Raw genomic sequence first — 26,142 nt, 5'->3', positions numbered from 1 at the left:
TTGTTAGCTTCCTAAACTCAACTTATTTCCTCAGGTTTCGGTGCGAGTCCACTTGCAAAACCCGACCCGATTCGCTCAGATGGTGATGTTGATCTTGGAAGGAAATCCTGACTACATGTTCGTCAACGTGGATGAAGGCGCTCAGGTCCAGCACTACAATCCACGACTCACTCCGGGCGAACATCACCACCTGATCACGGTGAGAGAAACTGAGATCAGCTCATCTCTTGGTTAAGTGCCTGGCATTGGTATTCTGCTTCTGCTTATTTTTCTGACCCCTATAAAGTTTCTTCCTTTAAGAAGCAGGCTTGTTGTTTTCATGGTGAATCTTCACTGTTTTCAACTTTCCTGTTATAGTGTGTCTTTCTCTTATCCTCTAGGAAAGAGTATTGTGTACCCGCATCCCATTGCTCTTTACTCTCAAAGAATTCAGAGAAATTATTGGCAAATAGTTTTTCAAGTTTTCTTCAGTGAAATGAATAAATGGATTACAAATAAATTGTAATGACTACGCCAAAAGGTGGGGACTTATGAGTCAAAATAAACTGCAGTTGATCTATGAAGAGGGTCGTAATACCTGTCCCGTTTGCATTCTGGAATACTATTTAATGACCTCGTCTCAAACCTACTTCCGTAAAATGAGATAAAAGTTTCAGCTGCAGCGCATGTGATCTCACCACGCACATCGATTTCCAAATTTCAGATAAAAGCTGGGGAACACAAGGAGGTCATGTTGCCCTTAGCAATCGTCAAGCAGTCGGGGATGGTCACCATCACAGTACACACCCTTGCCCAAGTTGGAATGAACACACAGCAAGTCAGGGTAGAAGTTGTGGTACGTCTTTTAAAGTGATTAGCTGCATTCTTCTCAAAAGGACTCTTGGCCCCTGTGCCATGAATATCATTGGAATTTGTCGTTTCTGTGTGAAATTAGCCACCAGTATTTTGAGAAAAATGAAAAATCATTATCCTTTACAGCCAGAGGGTGCCCTGGTTCGCAAACACACGTCAGTGCTGCTTGATCTGAAGAACAGGGCAACGGTTTATGAATTTCTCGACCTTCCGGTGGACGAGAGTCCTGAAATAAGCAGAAGTCTTCTCAGAAGATATGTTTATGGTTCTCCAAGAGCCCGTGTCGCCATTTCTGGTAAGTTGCCTCAGATTAGACGTAAGAAAAATGACAGCCACTAATCTCAGATATCTGCCAAGTTATCTCAGACCAAACATGTGAAATTCAGGGGCGTCTGTTTTGATTTACATCAGATGTTGCGTTGTATTAAAGTCTCCTTCGTCTTTTACAGTTAATTCAGTCAGTGATGATAGATCACAGGTGAATATTTTGCTCTACAATAATCCTCTGTTGATATTAACACAGGCGATGTGTTTGGACCAATCCCAAAAGACCTCGTCCTAACTGGCATCAGGTCCTTCAACGGACTGGACCTGAAGAGCAACGACGGTTATGCCTTCGATTTCGGCTCCACCCTCTGGGCTCTCCACTACCTCAGGCTCACGAACCAGCTGAACATATCCGAGGCTCAGGTGGCTTTTGACCACCTCAACGTGCAGATGGCAACTCTACTGCTGCGCCGAGACGGAGGAGGGTTTAAAATGTGGGGCGCCGCCAGGAAATCCGTCTGGTGAGTTTGCAACTTACATTGCATGATATCAATAATAATAACGTAGACTCCACAAAAGATAACAGATGTGGAAGAGAATCACTGATGAAAGTATATTCTGCCATGTTAAAGGAATCCTTCCAAAAAGTTGACATGTTCTGTTCAAAGGTTCTTTTCAAATGGCCCTTTCAGTTGTTCTTTTCAAGTGGTTGTTTTCAAAGTTTCTTTTGAAATGGCCTTTTATAGGGTTCTTTTCAAAGGTTCTTTTCAAATGCATGGATAGTAAAGTTTTTCTTGGAAGCATGATTACTTTGTAACACCTTTTCAAAAATCAGTATTTTGGTGAGTGGCAGATGGAAGACAATAAGTGCATGAAAATCAAGGCAGTTTCTTATTAACATTGTTCCACAGTCTTAATTTTTTTTTAAGTAACCTTGGAGAGTTTCTGTACACTTATCTCAGGCCTTTTTCTGTGTAACTGTACATTTTAATAGCTGGGACCATTCATTCGGCAGACCTAAGGCTTATTTCATCCGTCAAAGCAAATTATGAAATACCCCATCCAATGAGTATTAGAAACTGAGAAATAGGGTTCTTTAAAAACGGCAACCCCGATTAGAGATTAGGCTACGAGGATGAACTGTATACATCTTCAGGTCATATGCCTGACAGTATTGCTGTAGTGGGAACATTTTTTTTCATTAATAACAGGAAATTGTTCAATTACTAGTATGTTAAACTAAAGATCTAATCATCAGAATAAAAATATAATTTTAAACTATTCCACGTAAATATTTCCTTTCAAGTAAATGACAAGACTTTAGACTTAAGTAAAAATGCATGTTTATAGCATTATGCTGAACAAGTGACCCTAAATAAAATAAAATTAAAAAAAAACTGACATTCTGTCAGGATGACGTCATGGATACTGAGTCTCCTTCTGTCGGCGCAACTGGAAGAATGGGAGAACCTGATATTCGTGGATCCCAAGATCATCAGAGAGGGCGTGGCTTTCCTGGTGGAGAACCAAAGACGCGACGGTAGCTTCGCCGAACTCGCTCTGAATGCGACACACGACTACAAGATGAGTTTCAAGGTAATTTGTCTTTTGAGTTGACAAGTTGGTGTCTCGTAGATCTGAGGACGGAGGTTTGTTTAGCTTCGTCGTGCATAAGCGTCGGGTCCTATAATGTGTTTATGTTGTAAATAGACAGTTGCATTGCTACACGAACTTGCATTGATTTAAACATTAGCTCTAATGGATTTCCTAGTCTTTAAAAGCAAAACACTTATCAATGTAAATTGATTTCAAAGGAAATTTACACCTAACCTTGATTGAAATTCATCGAGATAACAACCAGCTGGTAAATCATATTTGGGATAGAGCGACACCAAATAAGAGAAATTAAGGAGTAACAGTTTTAAAGTAAATTTGATTTGTGTGTGTGAATTCAATCTTTTTAGGAACCAGTATTTTACAAGGAATCAGTCCTTTTTTTTAGGTAGAATGTTACTTTTTTAAGAATATTTTTAGTATAGTTTAGTATAATTCTGCAGTTTTCTTAAACTTTTGCCGCTGAACTTTTTTGTTTTAAATGCCCCGTTTTTTCACATTATGGGGCGGCCCCCCAAAAAAAAAAAAAAAAAATATGGTACCGTCACATTATCCTAGTTCTTCAAATCGAGAAGGTGTTCGATATCTCACCTCTAAAACACCACCTTCTTCGGCACAGGGACAAATCTCTCGAGAGGAAGGACACGGCGTCGGCGAAGGAGAGGAGCCGACTTTGGTAGCCCTGACGGCCCTGGTGACCACCGTCTTGCACGAAGCCCTGGGTGGCAGCATCGAGGGAAGTCTTCACAGGAGGGCAGTCAATGCCCGCCTGAGGGCAACGCAGTGAGTCTCTCTCTCTCTCTGTCTCATATATATGTGTGTGTATATATATATATATAGTATATATTTATATATATATATATATATATATATATATACATATATATATATATATATATATATATATACTATATGTATATATATATATATATATATATATATATATATATATATATATATATATCACTACTATAATTTAATTATTTTTTCCTTTGACTCTAGCAGTCGTAGAGATGAAACCAAATTAATCGATTTTTTCCAGTTTAATCGCTATGCAAATTATATCCGTTTCACTCATTTTTTCATATCATAGCCTCTTATGTTCCATATTTTTTTTCAATCATGATAGTCCTTGTTCACATGTCAGATACAATTTGACTTTCAAAACTCAAATCGTTTACTTTTCTACTTGTTTATCAGTTGTCATTTGTTTTCTTCTACTACTAACGGCTATAAGTGTTGTCCTCTAGTGTTGTGACGCCATATTAGCTTCCAGATGAATGACGCAAATTCGTTATTTGTACACTACCTACCTCTTGAAATAACTGAACTTTTTTATGTCAATGTCTGGCGAAAGTCATTATTTATATCTCAAGATGAAGACAAAAGAACCTTTTTCCTGTTTACCGCTCCATGATTCAGCACTTCGTTCCTGAAGGGAAATATTCCTTGTCTTTTTCCAGTTTCCTGGAACGGCAAGTAGATGCATTGTGGGACCCCTACGACTTGGCCATCACGACTTACGCTCTTCACGTCGTAGGGAGCCCAGAAAAGGAGGTTGCCGTGAAGAAGCTCGAATCTTACGCCAAGGTGACCGGTGAGTGTTGATATTTCAAGGCAAGTGGTGTCCCAGGGAGGAAATTGCTGTACATAGCCCAGACTCCAGAGTCTTACCTGCATTTAGCTTTTATCAACCAGTCGAACCTAATGTGTGATAGAGTTGTTTCATGTTTAATGCTAACTTGAATCAAATCAACAAGTCTAGCCTAACTTAAGACAGAACTGTTTAATATGATTTAAACTAGTCTAACCTAACCTGTTGTAGTAGAGTTGTTTAATGGTAGTTAATCAACCAGTTTACCCCAACTTATGATAGCGTTAATTAATGTTGTTTAATGATATTTGAATCAAGCGGTTTAACCTAACCTATGATAGAGTTGTGCAATGTTTATTGATGTTTAATCAACCAGTCTAATCTAACCTAATTTATGGTATTGGTTCTCCACTCTAACTTAACCTCCTCGAGGTTGCCTGGTGATCATTTCCATCACGTCATTCTCCATTGATTAGTGGAACAGATGTTCGAGCTGTAGTTATCACCTTTAAACCCTTGATCTTAGGGTCAGAAATCCAATGCCATCCACTATCCTAGGAGGGATCTCTACCAACACAGTTAGAAAAGAAAAAAATTGTTGCTAAACCTTCATAAATTTTTCTTAATACACAAAGCTAAGATGCTACTGAGAGTTAGAATTCGCAGCATAATCAGTCCCTTTGTTTTATCATCTTTTTGCCAAGACCAATAGTAGGAAGAATAATTGTATTCGTCTACAGGGAGAATCTCCTTGATCATTTCCGTCATATCTTTATACTGAAGTTGGAGAAACGGGCGAATGAAATGTCAGTGATGAAGATTCAGGTTTTTATTCGTTGACTGAACATTACCTTTGGAATTTTTCTCCGTGCATTTGAGAACTTCAACTGCGGATATCTAAAGCCGTCTCGATGAATGAATTATTCAGATACTTTGTCACTTTTTCAAAATAACTCACATTCCCATACTCAAACTTGGGCAGCATTTCCACTCATGATCGATGCTCACCTCTTTCTCATCTCTCTCTTCTTCTTCCTCAATGTAGCATGATCAATGCTCACCTCTTTCATCATCTCTCTCTTCTTCTTCTTCTTCTTCCTCAAGGTAGCATGATCGATGCTCACCTCTTTCTCATCTGTTCTTCTTCTTCCTCCAGGTAGCATGACCCACTGGTCGCGAGCGGCGATAGCCTCGAACCAACGCCTTCGCGAAAACAGCCAAAGGACGTTCCTCCTGCCGAAGGAGCCGCAGGAGTGGGACTCCTACGCCGTGGAGGCAACGAGTTACGCCCTCCTGGTGTTTCTGAAACGGGAGGGCGTCACGGCCAAGACGGAGTCCATCATGGAGTGGCTTGTTTCTGTCAGGAATTGGGACCACGCCTATTCGTCGACCATTGTAAGTGGCGACCAGAGGAATTAGTGTTTACACAAGTTTAATTTTTGTAAGCATTTGTTGCTGAGGTCAGTTCTGTTTTGAATTGAATTAAACTCGGTTTAATTCAATTGAATTAAATCTATTTCATAGTGGAACTATCGTGGAATAGCTTTAATATTAAATAATTTTTATTAAATGTCTTTCAGTTGAAAATACTTTGGATTAAATATGAATCAAAATATATCTGGTTTGGTTTAGGTATTCTGGTGTTTATAGCTTGAATGAAATGTAATTGGGTTCGTATTATGGTTTAATTCTATTGCTTCTGTATCTTGGTTTAGATCTGTTTTATATTGAGCGGTTTGATTAAAACATTCTTTGGGATTTATAGTATGGTCTAACTATATAGTCCTGCCTTATTTTATTTTAGATACGTTTTATATTGAAAGTCTTTAGTTAAAACATACTGTTGCATTCAAACTGTTTAGGCTAATGAGAAAATGAGAGTTTGGACCTCATCTAACATATGAGGTAACTTTCCTAAATAAGATTGACACTAAAAAACTGCACCAATGAGTGCAAATCCACATTATGCCTTCAAACAACACTTACCATATTTCAGTGATATCATTATCACCAGTCATCATATTCCACTTATTTTTTTATATCTGCAGGATACAGTGATGGCCTACCGTGCCGTATCAGAATACAGCTACAGAGCCAGACTGAGAAGCATTACTAACGTCCGCGTTCAGCTGGAGGCAACTTCAACCCCAGGGTCGAGAAAGCATCTGTTCATCTCGAATCACTCGCTTACTGCCATGAACTCCGTCCCGGTAATTCAGAAAGAGAATTATATCAATTTTCGCCATCAAGTGTAACTTTTACTTACTTGCACCATCTCAGAGATCTCTCTGGTTCATTCCATATGGACTTTGCAAGCTGATAACAACTTATGTTTGTATTTAAGAAAGAGGATTTTCTTTTTTATTTTCCCTATCAGCTGTCACTCTTATCTACTAGCACCATATCAGGGATCTTTGCGGTCTGTTTCTGACAGGCAGTGCGAATTGATAATAATGCCCGTCTATATTTATTGTCTTTGTGCATCAAAAGATTATTTTTATCCTGTCAACACCTTTATCGACATCATTGCTGATAAGCCTTCATGATTACTACTTTTATCAGTGTACTTTATAAAGGACACCACTCATTCAGGAGTTGGCAACTGATAACCGTAGACTGGTCTATGGTTATTTTATGCTCACCTCCCCCCCCCTCCCCCATCCCCATGTTATGATTTATTTATATTCATATCAAAGACAATGGGAGGTGCAACCCAATGCCTTCTTGTAGACCAGGCCGGAAGAAAGGAAGAAAGAGACAAGAAGGGCGAGGCTTAACCTCAAAAAGAGGGAAGGTTATAATTCAGAGCAGGAGGAGGAATAGAATTCCTAGTAGTTAATGAATACAGTTCATCTTCAGCTCAATACAAACAGTTAACTAGATATAAAATTCAGACAAAAACTTGTATACATAAGGATAATCTGTGGTGCTACTTTATCTTGTTATTATCTACGTGCCACCTACTCCGAGGTGCTAAACATGGTGGAAGCTCCATTGGACGCCGTGTTTAGTACTATAGTAGATTCACTTCAACCGTGCGTCTGATGTCTAGGACCGTCACTTACGACGTTCCTGATTGACCGTTGATAAGCCAATCACAGCGCTGGAAACTCTCAGTCTCTCGAGAGAGTTCCCATAGGTAGGATGTATGTTCCACCTCTCTTGAGGGATACATCTTTCAAAAGTATCTCTCAGGAGAGGTAGAACATACATCCTGCCTATGTGAACTCTCGAGAGAGACTGAGAGTTTCCAGCCCTGTGATTGTCTTACCAACAGCCAATCAGGAGCGTCGTAAGGGACTGGCCCAGACGTCAGATGCGCGGTTGATTTGAATCTACTTCAGAACCTCAGATAGGTGACGCGTAGAGAACTAGCCAAAGTAAGGCCTAATTTATATTCTCTAAATCCTGAATATTCAGTTTCGTTTTAGTCTGACCAACATCAAGAGCCTAATTGGCTTCTTATATGGGACACTTTTCAGCATTAACCAATAAATTTCGTATAACATTATTTCCTACAAGAAGTAGGATGACATGCAACACTAGACATTTTTTACCTTAATTATGAAAGATTTGCCTGGTTTTAGAACTTAACTTCCACCTACTTTTTTTTATTCTTTCTAAAGAATTTATAAGAATTTTCAACAACAACAACAAATTTTGCTAAGTAGTACTATATGTTACCGACTGCATCACTCTTTCCCAAGATTTTTAGTATTCCTACATTGTCGTATTATCAAAATTGGTTCATTATGCGCTGTATCAGATCAATAAGAATCAACAAAGTTAAAGTTATTCAGTTATTCTGAGTTTAAATGTTGGGAAAAATATTTAAGATTAAGGTGTACTACTGACGTCTTCGAAACTCTCTCTCTCTCTCTCTCTCTCTCTCTCTCTCTCTCTCTCTCTCTCTCTCTCTCTCTCTCTCTCTCTCTCTCTCTCTCTCTCTCTCTCTCTCTCTCTCTCTCTCTCTTCTAATTTGCATTTCTTTTACGGGCAAAATCTTTGTGGTTATGGATACTCAAAGCTATTTTTATTGTAGTATACGCTTACTGTACATTTTCTTTGTAATGGAATATTCAAGTTTTCTATGTATTCAGGTTTATGGTAGACTATGATAACTTTCCCCTATTTTTGCTGAACTTGAATAACGTTTTTTCAATTGACGATTAATCACATGATTTGCTTCAATCTTTGTGGCATTTAAATGTAATTTATTCGATGACAGTGACTACACCGGAATACAACATGCACTTTCTATTTTCCGTTTTATAAAAAGTCCCAACATTTACGACGTTACGTAGTACCGTCCGTAAGCTGGGAACATAGCCTAAGTAGTGAGGTTTCATTGCTTAGGAGAATTTTTTTTCTTTGAGACTTCGTTCCTGCTTTGTAATAAAGCAATACTTTTCATTATTATTATTATTATTATTATTGCTCTATCACAGTCCTCCAATTCGACTGGGTGGTATTTACCTATAGTGTGGGGTTCCGGGTTGCATCCTGCCTCCTTAGGAGTCCATCACTTTTCTTACTATGTGTGCCGTTTCTAGGATCACACTCTTCTGCATGAGTCCTGGAGCTACTTCAGCCTCTAGTTTTTCTAGATTCCTTTTCAGGGATCTTGGGATCGTGCCTAGTGCTCCTATGATTATGGGTACGATTTCCACTGGCATATCTTGATACTTATCCATTTTTTCCCTGTCTTTCTCTTCAACTCTGGTGTCCCATGGTATTGCGACATCAATGAGTGATACTTTCTTCTTGACTTTGCCAATCAACGTCACGTCTGGTCTGTTTGCACGTATCACCCTATCCGTTCTGATACCATAGTCCCAGAGGATCTTTGCCTGATCGTTTTCTATCACTCCTTCAGGTTGGTGCTCGTACCACTTATTACTGCAAGGTAGCTGATGTTTCTTGCACAGGCTCCAGTGGAGGGCTTTTGCCACTGAATCATGCCTCTTTTTGTACTGGTTCTGTGCAAGTGCCGGGCATTCACTTGCTATGTGGTTTATGGTTTCATTTTTCGTATTGCACTTCCTACATATGGGAGAGATGTTATTTCCGTCTATCGTTCTTTGAACATATCTGGTTCTTAGGGCCTGATCTCGTGCCGCTGTTATCATTCCTTCAGTTTCCTTCTTTAGCTCTCCCCTCTGTAGCCATTGCCAATTGTCATCGCTGGCTAGTTCTTTAGTCTGTCTCATGTATTGTCCGTGCATTGGTTTGTTGTGCCAGTCCTCTGTTCTGTCTGTCTTTCTCCTGTCTCTGTATATTTCTGGGTCTTCGTCTACTTTTATTAGTCCTTCTTCCCATGCACTCTTTAGCCACTCGTCTTCACTGGTTTTCAGATATTGCCCCAGTGCTCTGTTTTCGATGTTGACGCAGTCCTCTATACTTAGTAGTCCTCTCCCTCCTTCCTTTCGTGTTATGTATAGTCTGTCCGTATTTGCTCTTGGGTGTAGTGCTTTGTGTATTGTCATATGTTTCCTGGTTTTCTGATCTATGCTGCGAAGTTCTGCCTTCGTCCATTCCACTATTATTATTATTATTATTATTATTATTATTATTATTATTATTATTATTATTATTATTATTATTATTATTATTAGCCTATTATGGAAAAACTCTCTATCACGAGAGTATATATTATTATTATTATTATTATTATTATTATTTTATTATTATTATTATTATTATTATTATTATTATTATTATTATTATTATTAAAGTGAGACACACAATGGTCTCCTAGCCAACTTTATTGGTACCTTGAACTGCAAGTGAACATATCTTGCGTAGTTTTAAAATCGTATAATTTAATGAAAATTGTTTAGTATTTATACGTACTTCTGCTGCATAGCTTCAATACTATAAGAACCTAAAGCTAACTTGAGTCTAAACACAAGTAACATTTATTACACATTCTTCCTCCCAAAGATCGCCCGTCCGTGGGGCCATGTGTACCTCATGGCAGAGGGCTCGGGACAGGCCATAGCCCAGTTAGAAACCAGCTGGGGAGTTGATTTGGCTCAGTATTTGCTAAAGCCTCCGAGGACTTACTTCAGCTTGATGGTGAAGGAGGACTACCTCTCCCCGAGAAACAAGACCCACATAAGAGTGTCAGTGTGTACGAGGTAAGACCACCTTGCTGACTTGTGTGTGGAATTTCGTCAGTGGTACTTTGGCGGCTCTAGAGTAGTTACTGCAGTTATCCAATGCCAAATTGTTTCTTAATGGAATTTGTAGTTAATATCCCTCAGTGGGAAATCATAAATGTAGAATTGCTGACACGTTTGTTAGTGAGTAATAGGTCTAATGGATGCTATGTCTTACTCACAAAAGGTTCAGTGTGGCACTAGACAGAGTGCTCTTTTAGTATCCGTTACAGAGCGCGGTTTTAAAGATCTAACAAAGTACAGAATTGTACCAGTTTTTGCCAGTAATACAGCAGTGCTGAGGTACAAGGTTGAAAATTATTATTGCAGCGCTATAGAGAATGATTGAAGATAGTCTCATGTTAGATGCATGCACTTATATCACCAAAGATATAATGTGCTTTAGAGCCTTATCGAAGCTAGTCTCATTTTACATACAAGCAGTTACATCTCTGAAGATATAATGTGCTGTAGAGAATGATTGAAGCTAGTCTTATATTACATACAAGCAGTTGAATACCCAGGTCATTTCACATAAGCCAACCATGCTCCTCATCAGGTGGTTAGCTACAGATATATCGCCGGACAGCCACGCTGCCCTTCTGGAAGTGGATAACCCTAGTGGATACTTCTTCGAGATCCAGATGGCCAATGACCACGCCAGCCTCGTCCGTCGGACGAAGCTCCCCCAGCTGATGAACGCCAAGTCCACTCCCAAGAAGATGTTTTACCAGTTCCACCACGTAAGTATAGGCAACGGGTGGTCAAGTGAGACGTTGGAATCAAAGAGAGTCGGTTATATATAAAGGACACTACTGCATGGCGGTTGATTTATTATGTTTATATTATTTGTATTGTGAAGGAGACACCTTGTGCAAGTTTGAATGGCGCGCATGCGTGTTTGTATGCATATAGACCGATATGGAAGATGGATGACTTCTGAACGAAACAGATTAGCTATAATTAGCCACTAATTACTGAATTAATGAAGCGTTTTTACAAAACAAAAATCTTGATGCTTGTTAAATCATTGACACATTTTCATATGTGAAAATATTATTTCTTGATTTCTTGATATAATTAGACATTTTTCTCACAAATATTTATACCTAGATATTTAGATACGTAGATAGATGATAGATATAGATGTGTGTGTGTGCGCAAAATGTCAGTATGACAAGATCCCTGAGAGAGTAAAACTAATCCTTTCCCTCCCTGTCATATTCAGATCCCGGGTGACAAAAAGGTGTGCTTCGATTACATCACGGAAAGGCGGTTTCCTGTTGCAAATCACACGGCTGTTAGGTCGGCTACAATTTTCGAGCAATTTGCACCCGGTAGGTTATATATTATATTAGTCTGTATCCGCACATCCTTGGGAACCTCGGTCAAAACAAAGGCGTATTTTTATTAGCGTTCTCTCTCTCTCTCTCTCTCTCTCTCTCTCTCTCTCTCTCTCTCTCTCTCTCTCTCTCTCTCTCTCTCTCTCTCTCTCTCTCCACAAACACACATTCACATAATGTATATGTATATATATTATATATTTGTATATACTATATATATATATATATATATATATATATATATATATATATATATACGTATGGTGTGTTTGTTTGGGTACAGGAAGTGCAAACCTCTCGATTTCTAACAAACTTTTTTTTGGGGGGTGAGGCTGCTAGTCCCACCCCTTTTTCTCCACCCTGTTTGCAAGCCACTACAGTTAACTATCTACCAGGTAAATAATTCGTACTTGTAATGAAGAACCGTTGATACTAAAATGAAGAGGAGAACTTCTTTTATATAATTCTTGACTTGCCCTAATGGGAGGTTCTTCGTATTTTTTCGTAATAGCTAGTCTTACAAGCATCATTAATCTTTGTCATTATTGTCGTTATTAGCATTACAAATTTTGACCAAATTTGAAGTTGTATATAGAACCTCAGAAGACTATAGATTTGACGAATAACATCGTTATTGTTTTAATTGAAATGACGCTTTCAGGTTATTAGAATATCCTTAAGGCCTGCTGCATTACCTAGCCAGTTTGAATGATAGATTATGTATTAATCATATTAAACCTTTTATGTGTCACAGAATTATTAGCAATACATCATTTCTCAGTATAATGACAGTATAAATAACCGTTGAACTTTATGAAAGCCTTAATTAGCCAGTAATTTTTAATGATAAATGTGTAATAAGTATAAGCACATGACATTTATATTATTATTATTATTAATATTATTATTATTATTATTATCATTATTATTACTATTATTAATATCGAAAATAAAGGCAGTTTAAATGTCATTCTTTTAAATGAAGTATATATCTTAAGAGGCTCCTCTCTGGGTGGTGTTTACAGTGTGGGGTTCCGGGTTGCATCCTGCCTCCTTAGGAGTCCATCACTTTTCTTACTATGTGTTATTATTGTTATTATTATTATTATTATTATTATTATTATTATTATTATTATTATTATTATTATTGGGGAAACAAATCCACAGTTATGTAAATGTACATATATTTAAATTTAAAACTTTAAGGATTCCCGAAAGCTATCCTTAAAGTTTTAAATTTAAATATATGTACATTTACGTAACTGTGGATTTGTTTCTCCATCTGAAGACTCGTGCTACTATGAAGATATTATTATTATTATTATTATTATTATTATTATTATTATTATTGCAGAGCACTTCCAAACGACGGTGATCAACGCCACGCCTTTGGCCGTCCTGGACATTTGTGAGGTCTGTGGTTCCTACCAGTGTCCCTATTGCCCAAGTTACAGCTCAGCTCCTGCAGAAAGGACGTCTTGGATCCACGTGTCCATCCCCATCTTCGGTACTACTCTGTTGGTGAAGTTGTCCCTATTTCCTTGAAAAAAAAAAAAAAAAAAAAAAAAAAAAAAAAAAACTCTCAGTACGTTCCCACGTGATGTCCATTCGTTGTATTTGTTTTTTGTTCGTTTTTTTTTAATTATTATTATTATTCAATGGTGTGTTCACGTGAGCCAGTAAAGGTATTTATTGATATGTTTTTTTCCATGTGTCAAATAGTAGGTCGAATGACCTGGAGATATATAGGTGATTACGTTAGTTATTTTTATATTTATTTGTAGTGTTTGTCCTTACTCGTGCCTTTACCTGTTAAGGAACATATGCTCAATATTCGTATACTGTGTCTGATTGTATCTAAAATGTCATCCCTTTTTTTATCCTACGTCATGTCAGCACTTTAATTCGAAGATGTGTTCAGTTACACAACGTCACCACAGACTTTACAGTATTCTCTCCGCATTGTTGAACATTGGACATTACACTTAGAAAAATTTCCATAGCATTTTGAGGAAGGGCATTTATTTTAATTTTCGTTAATGATTCACTTTTTGCAGGAACCATTCAACGTCAAGGTCAATACTTACACAAAATACTAGGATGTAGGGATCATCTTCATTGAAATATGCAATCAGTTTTTTAAATCTCTACGGAGACATTTTGTAAATGTTATATGGACACATATTGGTGATTGTTGATAGGAAAATTGAAGTCCCTAAAAACATTCTTTCTGTTTAAAATGAGATGTTTAAGCTATGTATCTTATATATATCAGATGATGTGGAAGCCATCTAGCCGTGAATGCTAATTAACAAAAACAATAAATAGATAAATTTTTATAAATAATGAACAAGAGAAGGTACTAGTTCAATAAGGATGTAGTATATTCAGTGGACTGTGACTCTCAGGAACTCAGTGACTGGAAACAATATTAATGTGACTCAGAAATTATCACTATTTAGCGAATGAGTCAGAGAGAAAGTTAACGACCTAACAACCCCTCTCCAATCCGTCCTGTAACTTGGTCCAAGGTCTATAGACCGTGGATGGCCTGGTCCTTTTACAATCGAGTAGGAATCTCGGCGGTGCGCTAGGTTTATAGTCTAGAAGGAGTGGACATGGCGACTGGCTTTTCTCATTTCGTTAAGTGACGGAAGACCTCCATGGCGCATTCATAATGCTCAAGATTTGGGTGTTGTTTACATGTCTGCCATACAGAGAGAATAGAGAAAGGGAGAAAGAGATGTGGTGTTGTTAGAGAGAGAGAGAGAGAGAGAGAGCTTTTGCAGCTACACTGACTATTTTGATTTGCTTTTACCGAAAGGTTTTACATTGTTTCATTGATAGATCCTAATCAGATATTCGGAAGGCTGATCACCAACAATAAGAAAATTAGCTTTATCAGTCAGTTTCATAAAATGCAAATGTTGATTTTAGAAAGTGCTAAAAAAAGATGAATATTCATTTTAGTTCCGTATGTTTCGAATTTGGTTTCTGAAATACTACAATTACTATGCGTTTATAGAAGTGCTTTTTTGTACATATCCATATGTCAGTTAAATAAACTATGAGAAAAAGACGCGAATAATTGCAATTTCAATGAAGAGCTGTAGAATGGTGGGATATCTTATGAGTTTTTTCAACCGGATTGCAATATGCCCCCCCCCCCCCTCTACAGAATTAGACAGACAATTCTGAATTAGTAAGGTAATCTGATTTATAAACGCTCATACTACTGTACGTACAGGATTACGGTGTATAATATTATCATCATCATTACAAAAATTAAAATCCACTGTGATATTGTTATGAAAGTGCATTCAATTTTGATGTAATTTGGCAAAAATATTGTAGTGGTTATATATATATATATATATATATATATATATATATATATATATATATATATATATATATATATATATATCTGTATCCTAATATCATTTTACAAGTTGCTTAGGTGTAGTCAACTGATTCACTGTTACATTTTCTCATATTTTCTCATGTTATCCTCACTTTTGTCACGAGGATTTTCCCATGAATGGGTAAGTTCTCATAAATGGAAGAGAGAGAGAATAGCGCCATATTGCCAGTGAAATTTCTCGCTCACGATTTTTTTTTTTTTTTTTTTTTTTTTTTTTTTGTCTCATCACGACATCAGTCCTCCAGCTCCACGTTCTATCCATTACATGCTTACAAGAAAAGGATATCTAGCCCTTTACAATTTTAAATCTGCAAAGGTGACTGCGCCCAGAGATTTAAAAAGACCCCAGGCGGTTGGTGTTGTCATAAGATGACGTCATGGCGTCACCCTCAGAGAGGGTCCCATGTAGTAGATACTTGTCAACCGTTTATGCCATTCTGTCCTTTTTCGGGACATCGTTGTCTTTGTCATTTTCTCAGACGCCGTGTCTAGAGCCGAATCCAGGTAAAAAGAAACAAAATAAAATCACAGGAAAAAGGTCACAATAATCTTTACCACTTAGTGACGTATCCACCTTTGCGGCCTGTCTAGTACAAGCCTGTTAGGGATTTCCGTACAACCATAAACAAAAGACTGTAAATATCAAAAAGGTAACGACCCCCAAGAAATAGTATAGTGAATTCTATCCCTGTGACTTTATACTACCGGCCACCATAAATTAATGTGACTTTTTTTTTTCTTCTAGCCAAAATTGTGACTTTTTTTTCTGTGGCATTCTTACCGGCCGCCGTTTACCCATATCTTTTGGAACTTCGTAGATTTTTGCACTTCATCAACATTGCACACCTAGCAATATCGTTAATATTCACATTTTGGGAAAGCCTTAATTTTCCCCGATCTCTGACACTTCTGCATCTCCACATCACGACACAAGTTTGCCATGGGAATTCAAATGCCAAATATGCTTGACAAGGAAATATATTTATCTGTTGTTTAAAAAGTACTTTTATTTTACTTTCATCTTCTTTTCCACCGTTATCCCTACATTAAGGGGTCGGTCGCCTGATGCGCCTTCTCTGTATCTCGCTTAATGAACGGTTGTGCCGAGCCATAACGTATAAACTGAAGACACTCAAGGTTTGCCTCATTTATAAATTAGCAAAACTATCAGCCAAGCCTGAGGAATTTCGATCGTGAATGTGGGATGAGACGAAAGGAGGACGCAAGATAGAACCACCTGGAAAGACTTATAAAGAGACCCCGATAAGGGATTCATCTGAGAAGAAGAAGAAGAAGAAGAATTTGAAAACGTAAACAAACAGACGGAGGTTTTGCGCATGCCCGTCCGGAGCCAGTCGGGAGATACGAGGACTTCTCCAAAAACTTGACCAGCAGAGCCAAATCTAAATACAGTGGACAAACCTACAGACACTGCCTTGTTTACCTTGTTAGTCATAGCAGCCAATCGTATTCCCGTCTCCTTATCTTGAGTAAATGGACTTTGATCCTGTCACGATTAATATGTTTAATCGGACGGTGTGAACACGCTATATCTAAATTACAGGAAATGTTAAGTCTCATTATCAGGCAACACCGATGTATGATTCAAAGATGCCAAGTGGAGATATTTTCTCGCATTTACATTATATATATATATATGCACTGCGTTAATATATGTAGGCTAATTTTATAATTATGATGTTTGCCCATTATGCTGAAGCCATGCATGAAGAATATGTCTAAATTAATCGTTTTCTCTTTAAGAAATAACTGTACTTCATTAACACGTATTTGTGTTCAAAGTTCCTCACTCTGAATAAGAGTTTCAACTAATGACGCTTTGCCAGGCCTTGTACATAATAGTAGTAGTATACACTTCTTTTACTCATGATTTTTTCCTGCTTTTTTTAATCAAATTGTTGGCTCCAGCTGAGATTGCTGGAGGAAAATAAAGCCTGTTGAGAAGGTAATTGGAAAAATAGAGAGAGAGAGAGAAAGGTTGAGCCATTTAAAGATGGCGTCAGTATCATCCAGTGTCGTTTGTCCAATTCAGTGGATGTCCAACAACTGGGATGGAAATAGTCCAATTCTTACTGTGATATATAAAAGAAAAAAATCTCATTTGAGATGTAACCATAACACTATTGCATTCTTGTGGGTAATGTTTTATTTTGTTTATACGATGAATGTTTTATATTATTGAAAGAATGAACACACACTGAAAACTAACATTTCCCTGTTGACTCCTGCTGAACGCGTCTAGATGTATACTTTAGGTTTAAAAATAAGTATAATCTAGAAGGTTATATTAACTAATGAAATACCTCTTTAAGCTTAGTGACTCTGTGTTTAGTATTAAGGGTTATGTATTTAGAACTATGCAATTTTTATACCACAATAAAATGAATGGATTTTTACATACGTCATTTTCTTTGCCTCTTCTTAGCAATAAGTTAGCAGCAGGCAAAGCAACCAGTGTATATTAATTACTCTTTGCTTTGCGTTGGGGAAGTCTTCAATGGTCGCTGTCAAATGATGTTCAAGGAAAGACAGCTTTTGAAAGTGGCAATATGAATGTGATACATTTATGTATAACATAGCAAAGCCAAAAACTTTTTTTATAATAGTAAATGGTAAATTTAACGCCTCGATATTTGAAAAAAGTAAATGGATGAAATTATTATTACATGATTACATCATATAATTCAACTAATGATATAAGAGATATATCATTAGAACAGGACAACGTACTTGATTAATAGGTATTTGCTAACGGTACGAAAGTATTGCTGAACACTTGCTATGGCTGGTCATCTCAGTAAAAAAAAATGATGGTACAAACAGTTCACTTTCCTTAAAAAGATAACACATTACAACTAAGTCTTACGTGCATATTGTACTATATAAAAGCAGTATCTTTATATTTGTTAAGTTCCCATCAAAACATGATTCCAAAATAGAAAAATAAGGTCATGTTGGAGCCTTTAGAAGAGAGGATTATAACGGTATACATTCTAATTGGTCTGGGACCCCAGTGTCACCCGGAACCAAAAATACATAACAGTAATGACAATTAACAAATAACAATAACGTTTATTATCGAGTTAAGTAAATAACCAGGCTTCCCCCGTGAATCTGGCGGGGTTTCAGCTAATCATAATAATGGGTCATGCTCGTTTCGTGCGATAATTTGTATTTACAAATTTGTATTTACAAGAACTCGAATACCTCTGAAACATAATAATCAAGTTCATGAAGAGATTCAGTACTTTGAAAATTAATTTTTTTTATCCTCATTGCACGCTTGCTTACTTCAGATCTCTTATTGGACTGACAGTTACCAAGTGTCAAGCGTTTTATTCTTTTTTGGTTTGAAAAGCAGAGGTGATGCTCATAGCAGGTTCTATTCGCTTATCAAGAAGTAGGACTATCTGAGCTATATATATTATAATATATTATATAATATATATAATATATATATATTATATATATAACTATATATAATATATTATATAAATTATATTATATATATATATATAAATATATATTATTATATATATATATAAATATATATATAGTATATATATTAATATATATATTATATATATATATAGGATAGTTATATATATATTATATATCATATTATATCTATATAATATAAAATATATATTAGTATAATATGTACTATATATTTATATATATAATCTAATATCGTAAATATATATATATATATATATATATATATATTATCTAAGTATATTATATCTATATATAGTATCTAATATATATATATATATGAACTCAGCCTATGATTTGTAGTATGTTCGTCTCCCCCTGTCATAGTGACTCCCGTCGTCAGAGGTCTCTCTCTTTTCCCTCAGTTTTTGATCCTTGAATGTTACAAAACTTGTAGAATAATGACAAGAACGACAATGTTACAGTGTTGCACACTCTTCAGTGTATCTTGGTATAGGTCGAGTGTGGTATTGTATTCGCGGGTGATAATATCTCGCGTCACTGAATTTCATATAAATCATATTTTTAAGAGTTTTAAAAGAATATCACACAGTGTTGATTCGTTCATCCTAAGGCGCCAAGAGTAACCAGCAAAAAGAAACCGTTGGCTCGTCTGTAATACAGGTAAGAGTTAAGTGTAAGAATGACTGACATGTTTTGAGTGTAAGAATCAGACATGTTCAAGTGTAGTTACTTCGAATACCTCAGTTCGAAGTGCAACTCCTCCGTCTGGTTAGCTACTCCATCGGCCTTTGGACTTAAACGAGAATGGAAAATATTCGGATCGACCGAAATCGATAACTTAAAGGTTCTTAAAAATCATATTGTAATCTCTCAGTAGATTTCCAACACTAAAAAATGAACCGGTGAGAGAGAGAGAGAAGAACGGTGTGAGAAAGCGAGAGATGGGGAGAAGGGTGAGAGAGACAGAGATAGAGAAAGGGTGTAGGGGAGAGCTATGAGGAAAGGGTCAGAGAGAGAGAGAGAGAGAGAGAGAGGAACGGTGTGAGAAAGCTAGAGATAGAAAGAAGGGTGAGAGAGAGATAGAAAAAGGGTCAGAGAGAGAGACATGGGCGAAGGGTCAGAGAGAGAGAGAGAGGAACAGTGTAAGAGAGATAGAGAGAATGGTGAGAGAGAGAGAGGAGGGTGTGAGAGAGATATGAGGGAAAGTTCTGAGAGGAGAGAGAGAGAGAGAGAGAGAGGAACGGTGTTAGAGAGAAAGAGCAAGAGATGGGGGAAGGGTCAGAGAGAGAGAGGGAGGAGGGGTGAGGGAGAGATATATAAGGGAAGGGTAGAGAGAGGAGAGAGGGGGGGTGGAAACAGTGTAAGAGAGAAAGAGCGAGAGATGGGGAGAAAAGTGATAAAGAGAGAGAGGACGGTGTGAGAGAGATATATGAGGGAAAGGTTATAGAGAAGAGAGAGAGAGATAGAGAGAGATGAGAGAGAGAGAGAGAGAAAGGGAGGAAGTGTGTGAGAGAAATATATGAGGAAAGGAACGATGCGAGAGACAGAGAGAAGGATGAGAGAGAGAGATAGATAAAGGGTGTGAGAGAGAGAGATATGAGGGAAAGGTCATAGAGAGAGAGAGAGAGGAACGGTGTAAGAGAGAAAGAGCGAGAGATGGGGAGAAGGGTCAGAGAGAGAGAGAGAGAAGAACATCAAAAGTATGACATCAAAGAAATCGACGTCTTGGCCCCGGCGACGCTAAAACCACAGAGGACGGAATTTACATAGCAAAGCGACATGTGTCGCCTCCTCAACGTTGACATCCGATGCTGTAGGTATAAGTAAGGAGGTGGTTGATACACTGGACGATGTGTACAAATTAACCTCCTGTTCCGTACTCGTGTTTCTTTTTTATTTGTCTTTTTATTTTATTTATTTATTTATTTTAGATTTTACTTTCTAGATGCGTTCAAGAATCGATCAATAAGAAATTAATAAAAAAAAATGTGTACAGTAAAACATCTTATCACTAAGCAATCGTAAGCATTTGAATTCGTGGATGTAGAGTTATATGGGTCCTTAGGCAAATAAAATGTTATTGGGATCATAAGTAAAATGTAAATCTATTATTATTATTATTATTATTATTATTATTATTATTATTATTATTATTATTATTATTATTATTATTATTATTATTCTGTTAAAAAGAATGGCAGAATTAAAAGCGAGTTGATTTTATATATTCTTCTTCTTCTTCCCAGCTTTTTCCCATTTTTATATGGGGTCGCCGTTTCGGATGAGCCGTTTCCATCTATTTCTATCTTGCGCTTCTGCCTCATCAATTCCCTTCTCATGTAAATCTCCTCTCACACAGTCCTTCCATCTCTTTCTTGGTCTCCCTCTCTTTCTTCTTCCTTGCACCTCCACTCCCATAGTATGTCTCCCAGCGTGGTCCTCATCTCTCCTCAACAGGTGTCCATACCATCTCAGCCTCCCCTCCTGCACTTTCTTTGATACTTCCACCACCTTAGTTGACCCCCTTATGTAGTCATTTCTGATCCTATCCACTCTTGTTACCCCAGACATCCACCTAAGCATTCTCATTTCTGCCACATCCATCTTCTTCTGCTCTGCTTTTCTCATGCTTGCTGTTTCCGTACCATACAGCATTGCTGTTCTTACCACGTTCTTGTGAAATTTTCCTTTTAACCTAAGCGGCACTCTTTTGTCACAAAGAACTCCCGAGGCCGCTCTCCAGTGTTCCAGCCTGCCTGTACCCGATGTTTTACTTCTTCTTCCATACTTCCTCCAGCGTTAACAAAAGATCCCAAATACTTAAACTTATCAACTCTCCTTATTTGCTCTCCACCAAGCTGAATACTTTCTCTATCATCCCCTCAGTGGTGGTACACATATATTCTGTCTTGGATCTACTTATTTTCTCATTCCTCTGTCCTCCAGTACTTGTCTCCATCTTTCCAATTTCACTTCCAGCTCTTCCCTGCTCTCTGCACACAGAACCAATATCATCCGCATACAATATGTTCCATGGTACTGTCTCCCTTACTTCCTCTATTATAACATCCATCACTATGTTAAAGATAAATGGGCTCAGAGCTGACCCCTGGTGTAATCCTACTCTCACCTCAAAACCTTCTGTCTCCCCAACACTGCTCCTCACTCTGGTAAATACATTCCGGTACATCTCTTGTATCAATCGCACATACTTCTCTGGCACCATCTTGTCTCCCTCAGGCTCCTCCATACCTCTTGTCTCGGGACTCTGTCATAAGCCTTTTCAAGGTCAATGAATACCATATGTAGGTCCCTTTGTCTTTCCCCGAATTTCTCCATTATTTGCCTCAGACAAAATATACCATCTGTTGTTCCCCTTCCCTTCATAAATCCCATCTGCTCTTTACCTATTTGTACTTCTTCTCTCAGTCTAGCATCTATCATCCTTTCCAGTATCTTCAAAGTGTGGGACATCAATTTAATGCCCCTATAATTACCACACTCTTGGACATCGCCTTTCCCTTTAAAAATTGGGATCAATATACTCCCACGCCACTCATTTGGTATCTTTTCCTGTTCAAGGATCTTTATATATTGTTTTTTCTATTTTTCTTACAATTCGCTTCTCAGGCTCGGCGACGTTTCTGAGTAACTGGCCAATATTCATATTGGGAATTTCTAAAAATTCTAAAAATGCTGAAGGTGACCTTTTATTGATTAAAACAGGATCTAAGGTCCAGGTCCTGTTTTAATCAATTAAAAGGTCACCTTCAGCATTTTTATAATTTTTAGGAATTCCCAGTATGAGTATTGGCCAGTTACTCAGAAACATCGCTGAGAATGAGAAGCGAATTGTAAAAAAAATAGAAAAAACAATATATAAAATCAACTCGCTTTAATTCTGCCGTTTTTTTAGCAGCATTTGCCTAAAAGAGAGTCTTCTACTAAAATATTATTTTTTTTTTCTATCACAGTCCTCCAATTCGACTGGGTGGTATTTATAGTGTGGGGTTCCGGGTTGCATCCTGCCTCCTTAGGAGTCCATCACTTTTCTTACTATGTGCTCCGTTTCTAGGATCACACTCTTTTGCATGAGTCTTGGAGCTACTTCAGCCTCTAGTTTTTCTAGATTCCTTTTCAGGGATCTTGGGATCGTGCCTAGTGCTTCTATGATTATGGGTACGATTTCCACTGGCATATCCCATATCCTTCTTATTTCTATTTTCAGGTTTTGATACTTATCCATTTTTCTCTCTCTTTCTCTTCAACTCTGGTGTCCCATGGTATTGCGACATCAATGAGTGATACTTTCTTCTTGATTTTGTAAATCAACGTCACGTCTGGTCTATTTGCACGTATCACCCTATCTGTTCTAATACCATAGTCCCAGAGGATCTTTGCCTGATAGTTTTTTATCCCTCCTTCAGGTTGCTCGTACCACTTATTACTGCAAGGTAGCTGGTGTTTCTTGCACAGGCTCCAGTGGAGGGCTTTTGCCACTGAATCATGCCTCTTTTTGTACTGGTTCTGTGCAAGTGCCGGGCATTCACTCGCTATGTGGTTTATGGTTTCATTTTTCGTATTGCACTTCCTACATATGGGAGAGATGTTATTTCCGTCTATCGTTCTTTGAACATATCTGGTTCTCAGGGCCTGATCTTGTGCCGCTGTTATCATTCCTTCAGTTTCCTTCTTGAGTTCTCCCCTCAGTTCTTTAGTCTGTCTCATGCATTGTCCGTGCATTGGTTTGTTGTGCCATTCCTCTGTTCAGCTTGTCATTCTCCTGTCTGTATATTTCTGGGTCTTCGTCCACTTTTATCAGTCCTTCTTCCCATGCACTCTTTAGCCACTCGTCTTCATTGGTTTTCAGATATTGCCCCAGTGCTCTGTTCTCGATGTTGACGCAGTCCTCTATGCTTAGTAGTCCTCTCCCGCCTTCCTTTCGTGTTATGTATAGTCTGTCCGTATTTGCTCTTGGGTGTGGTGCTTTGTGTATTATTATTATTATTATTATTATTATTATTATTATTATTATTATTCAGAAGATGAACCATATCCATATGGTCCGAGCCCGCGTGGGACGTAATTTGAATTTTAAACTTCCAAAGAATATTACGGGTTGCTCTATGAGCAAGAGCCCGTGCTGGCATAAAGTCAGCTTAATCTAAAACAACAACCAACTAGGGTAGTGGGAAATACAGCTATTGGAAAAGATTAACAATTGATATATGCTTTTACTCAGTGAATATGGATGCAAGTGCTCCTTAAGTAAATTCAAACTTCTTAAGACCTCCTCAAGTAACCTCAAATCCATTTTTTTCGATAATTAAATAAATGGATAAAAAATAAGCGTTTGCTATGTAAATAGGAATGTATGATTTCCTCAAGTAAATCAAAATTTATTTTATCCTTAAAAAAGATATCAAATATCTATCTGCTCAGTTGGAGGGAAACAATATAATGAAATAATAATGTATTTTATCGAACAAGGCGTGATCCTACCTCCTGCTTGCACGGGACGCGTGCTAAATATTTGCTGCGGTCAAATGGAGTGTTGTTTTACCAAAGAAAATTTTTTAAATACGTTTGTTTTATTAGAGATAATTCATCTGTACTGTTAAACGTGTACATTATTTATTTTTTACATTTTCATTCTAATAAATAAATAATGAATATAGTATCCTAAAATTCCTGTATCTTTAACTCAACGCTAAACACCTTTTTCAGACCTTTTGGGCTTTCCTACTCCCCCCCCCCCCCTAAACAACAACAAAGTAGTTTGTAGGCGTACTCCCCGAGTAAAAGGGAAAATACTGTACTCCAGAACACGAGTATTTATTTCCCCGATGGCTGTAACGGGGACGTTTTATGGTGCTTTCCCAAATATTTTCCAAAGGAGTTTCATCGTGACAATAGCCCGATTACTTTTCTAGCCCAGGCCTGACGAAGACCACAAAAAAGGGAAAAATGAAAGTGTGATAGACTAAAACTTTATTGAGTGATGAAATATTTGAGTAGAATATTCCATCTATTATTATTATTATTATTATTATTATTATTATTATTATTATTATTATTATTTATTACTATTTTCAAGAACTAATAATAAAAAATTAATTTTAGTCGTGTTTAATAAATTGATTAACTAATTTATTTATTCACCTATTGACTTGTGTATTTAATTACTTTCTTATCTGTATATTTAATCAGTCGTCTTAGCCTACCAGAAAACCTGAGAAGATGAAATTCGAAATAGGTTATTCGCCAATAAAAAAGAATAAATAAATGACTTTCCATTTTGAATTCGTAACTAATTCAGTCACTTTTGAGTTACATGACCGCTAATCTACGTCGCGAGGGATTACACATCATTCCACTAATGTTTTTTTTTTCAACTCCAGTAGGTAGCATTAAAATACTCGTGAATGGAAGATGATGATTCACGTCTGGTTTGAGTGCTTCAATTTTTTTTTTTTTTTTTTTTTCGAAAAAAAGATGCTGGTGTGTTATTGACCCTACTTTTCTCTCGGGACACGTACTATAGGGTCTTTCAGGAGGTCACACTATTCACGCTTTAGTATCCTGGGCATATATATGGACTGTTGGACGATTTTACATCGCTTTTCAGTGATTTTCTCTTTATTTTACTTTTCGTTCTGTAGTTTGGTTCGTAGAATCTGCTCGGTATTGAGGTAATCTAAGGTCTGTTCTCAGTCCCGTGGTAGATTTTCACATTTTTCGTTTAATGAACTTTATCTGTTTTCGTCATACCTACTATTGATATAAAATGCCCGAAGAGCATAGTTGCACATTTTCCTGTATTCAACATCACATTACAAGCACTCTGAAAGATCTGACGATACCCTACATACAGAGGACTGAAGACTATGAAAAACACTCATTCTTTAAAGGTTCGGATAAAATTAGACCCCATCCTTGACTGTCAATCTTGGCAAATTGTCAACAGTACCATTTAATTCACAGACCTTTATGAGGACTACTCCTACGGGCTGCTCTATGAGCAAGAGCCCGTGCTGGCATAAGGCCAGTTTAATTAAAAACAACAAACAACAACAACTGAGGACTACTGTCATCTTTTCATTTCCCTCTCTCGCTGAGGACTGTATAGTTCTCGTGAAGCACCAGGATCTCAAGTGTATTGGTAACAATATACCAAGAAAGGGTCTTCTTTTATCCTCATTCAGAGGATTATCTCCCAAGTACCGAAACCGTTTACCACTTGGACTCAAATCTTACTTCGTCCCCCGGTGGTTCACACCAAGGAGGTTACTTAGGACCTCCTTGGTTGTTGGTTCGCACTGTGATTCCATTCTTCAAGGGAGTCCTATAAGAGACTCCTGCCTCAATCCAAGGACATCGTCTCCTTGACCCTTAAACCAAAGGCTG

The 26,142-nt window shown here is 37.4% G+C and overlaps 1 protein-coding gene across 2 annotated transcripts in view; it reads left to right on the top strand.

Moving 5' to 3' along the window:
• Positions 1–15,141, top strand: part of LOC135226423 (thioester-containing protein 1 allele S1-like) — a 91,616-nt gene extending 76,475 nt beyond the window's left edge. For both annotated transcript variants that reach the window (XM_064265961.1, XM_064265962.1), the window contains exons 21-33: positions 35–199; positions 704–835; positions 979–1,147; positions 1,376–1,640; positions 2,532–2,715; positions 3,353–3,516; positions 4,197–4,330; positions 5,484–5,722; positions 6,376–6,537; positions 10,271–10,467; positions 11,048–11,231; positions 11,717–11,825; positions 13,186–15,141. In XM_064265961.1, the coding sequence (XP_064122031.1) occupies positions 35–199; positions 704–835; positions 979–1,147; positions 1,376–1,640; positions 2,532–2,715; positions 3,353–3,516; positions 4,197–4,330; positions 5,484–5,722; positions 6,376–6,537; positions 10,271–10,467; positions 11,048–11,231; positions 11,717–11,825; positions 13,186–13,376 (2,295 nt within the window). In that variant the 3' untranslated portion in view covers positions 13,377–15,141. The remainder of the gene's footprint in view (positions 1–34; positions 200–703; positions 836–978; positions 1,148–1,375; positions 1,641–2,531; positions 2,716–3,352; positions 3,517–4,196; positions 4,331–5,483; positions 5,723–6,375; positions 6,538–10,270; positions 10,468–11,047; positions 11,232–11,716; positions 11,826–13,185) is intronic.
• The last annotated feature ends 11,001 nt before the right edge of the window (positions 15,142–26,142 follow it).

Source organism: Macrobrachium nipponense, chromosome 14 (assembly GCF_015104395.2).
Source record: "Macrobrachium nipponense isolate FS-2020 chromosome 14, ASM1510439v2, whole genome shotgun sequence".
Classification (NCBI taxonomy): Eukaryota; Metazoa; Arthropoda; class Malacostraca; order Decapoda; family Palaemonidae; genus Macrobrachium; species Macrobrachium nipponense.
The sequence above is the reverse complement of the archived record's forward strand: the minus strand, read 5'-3'. Positions and strand labels throughout refer to the sequence as shown.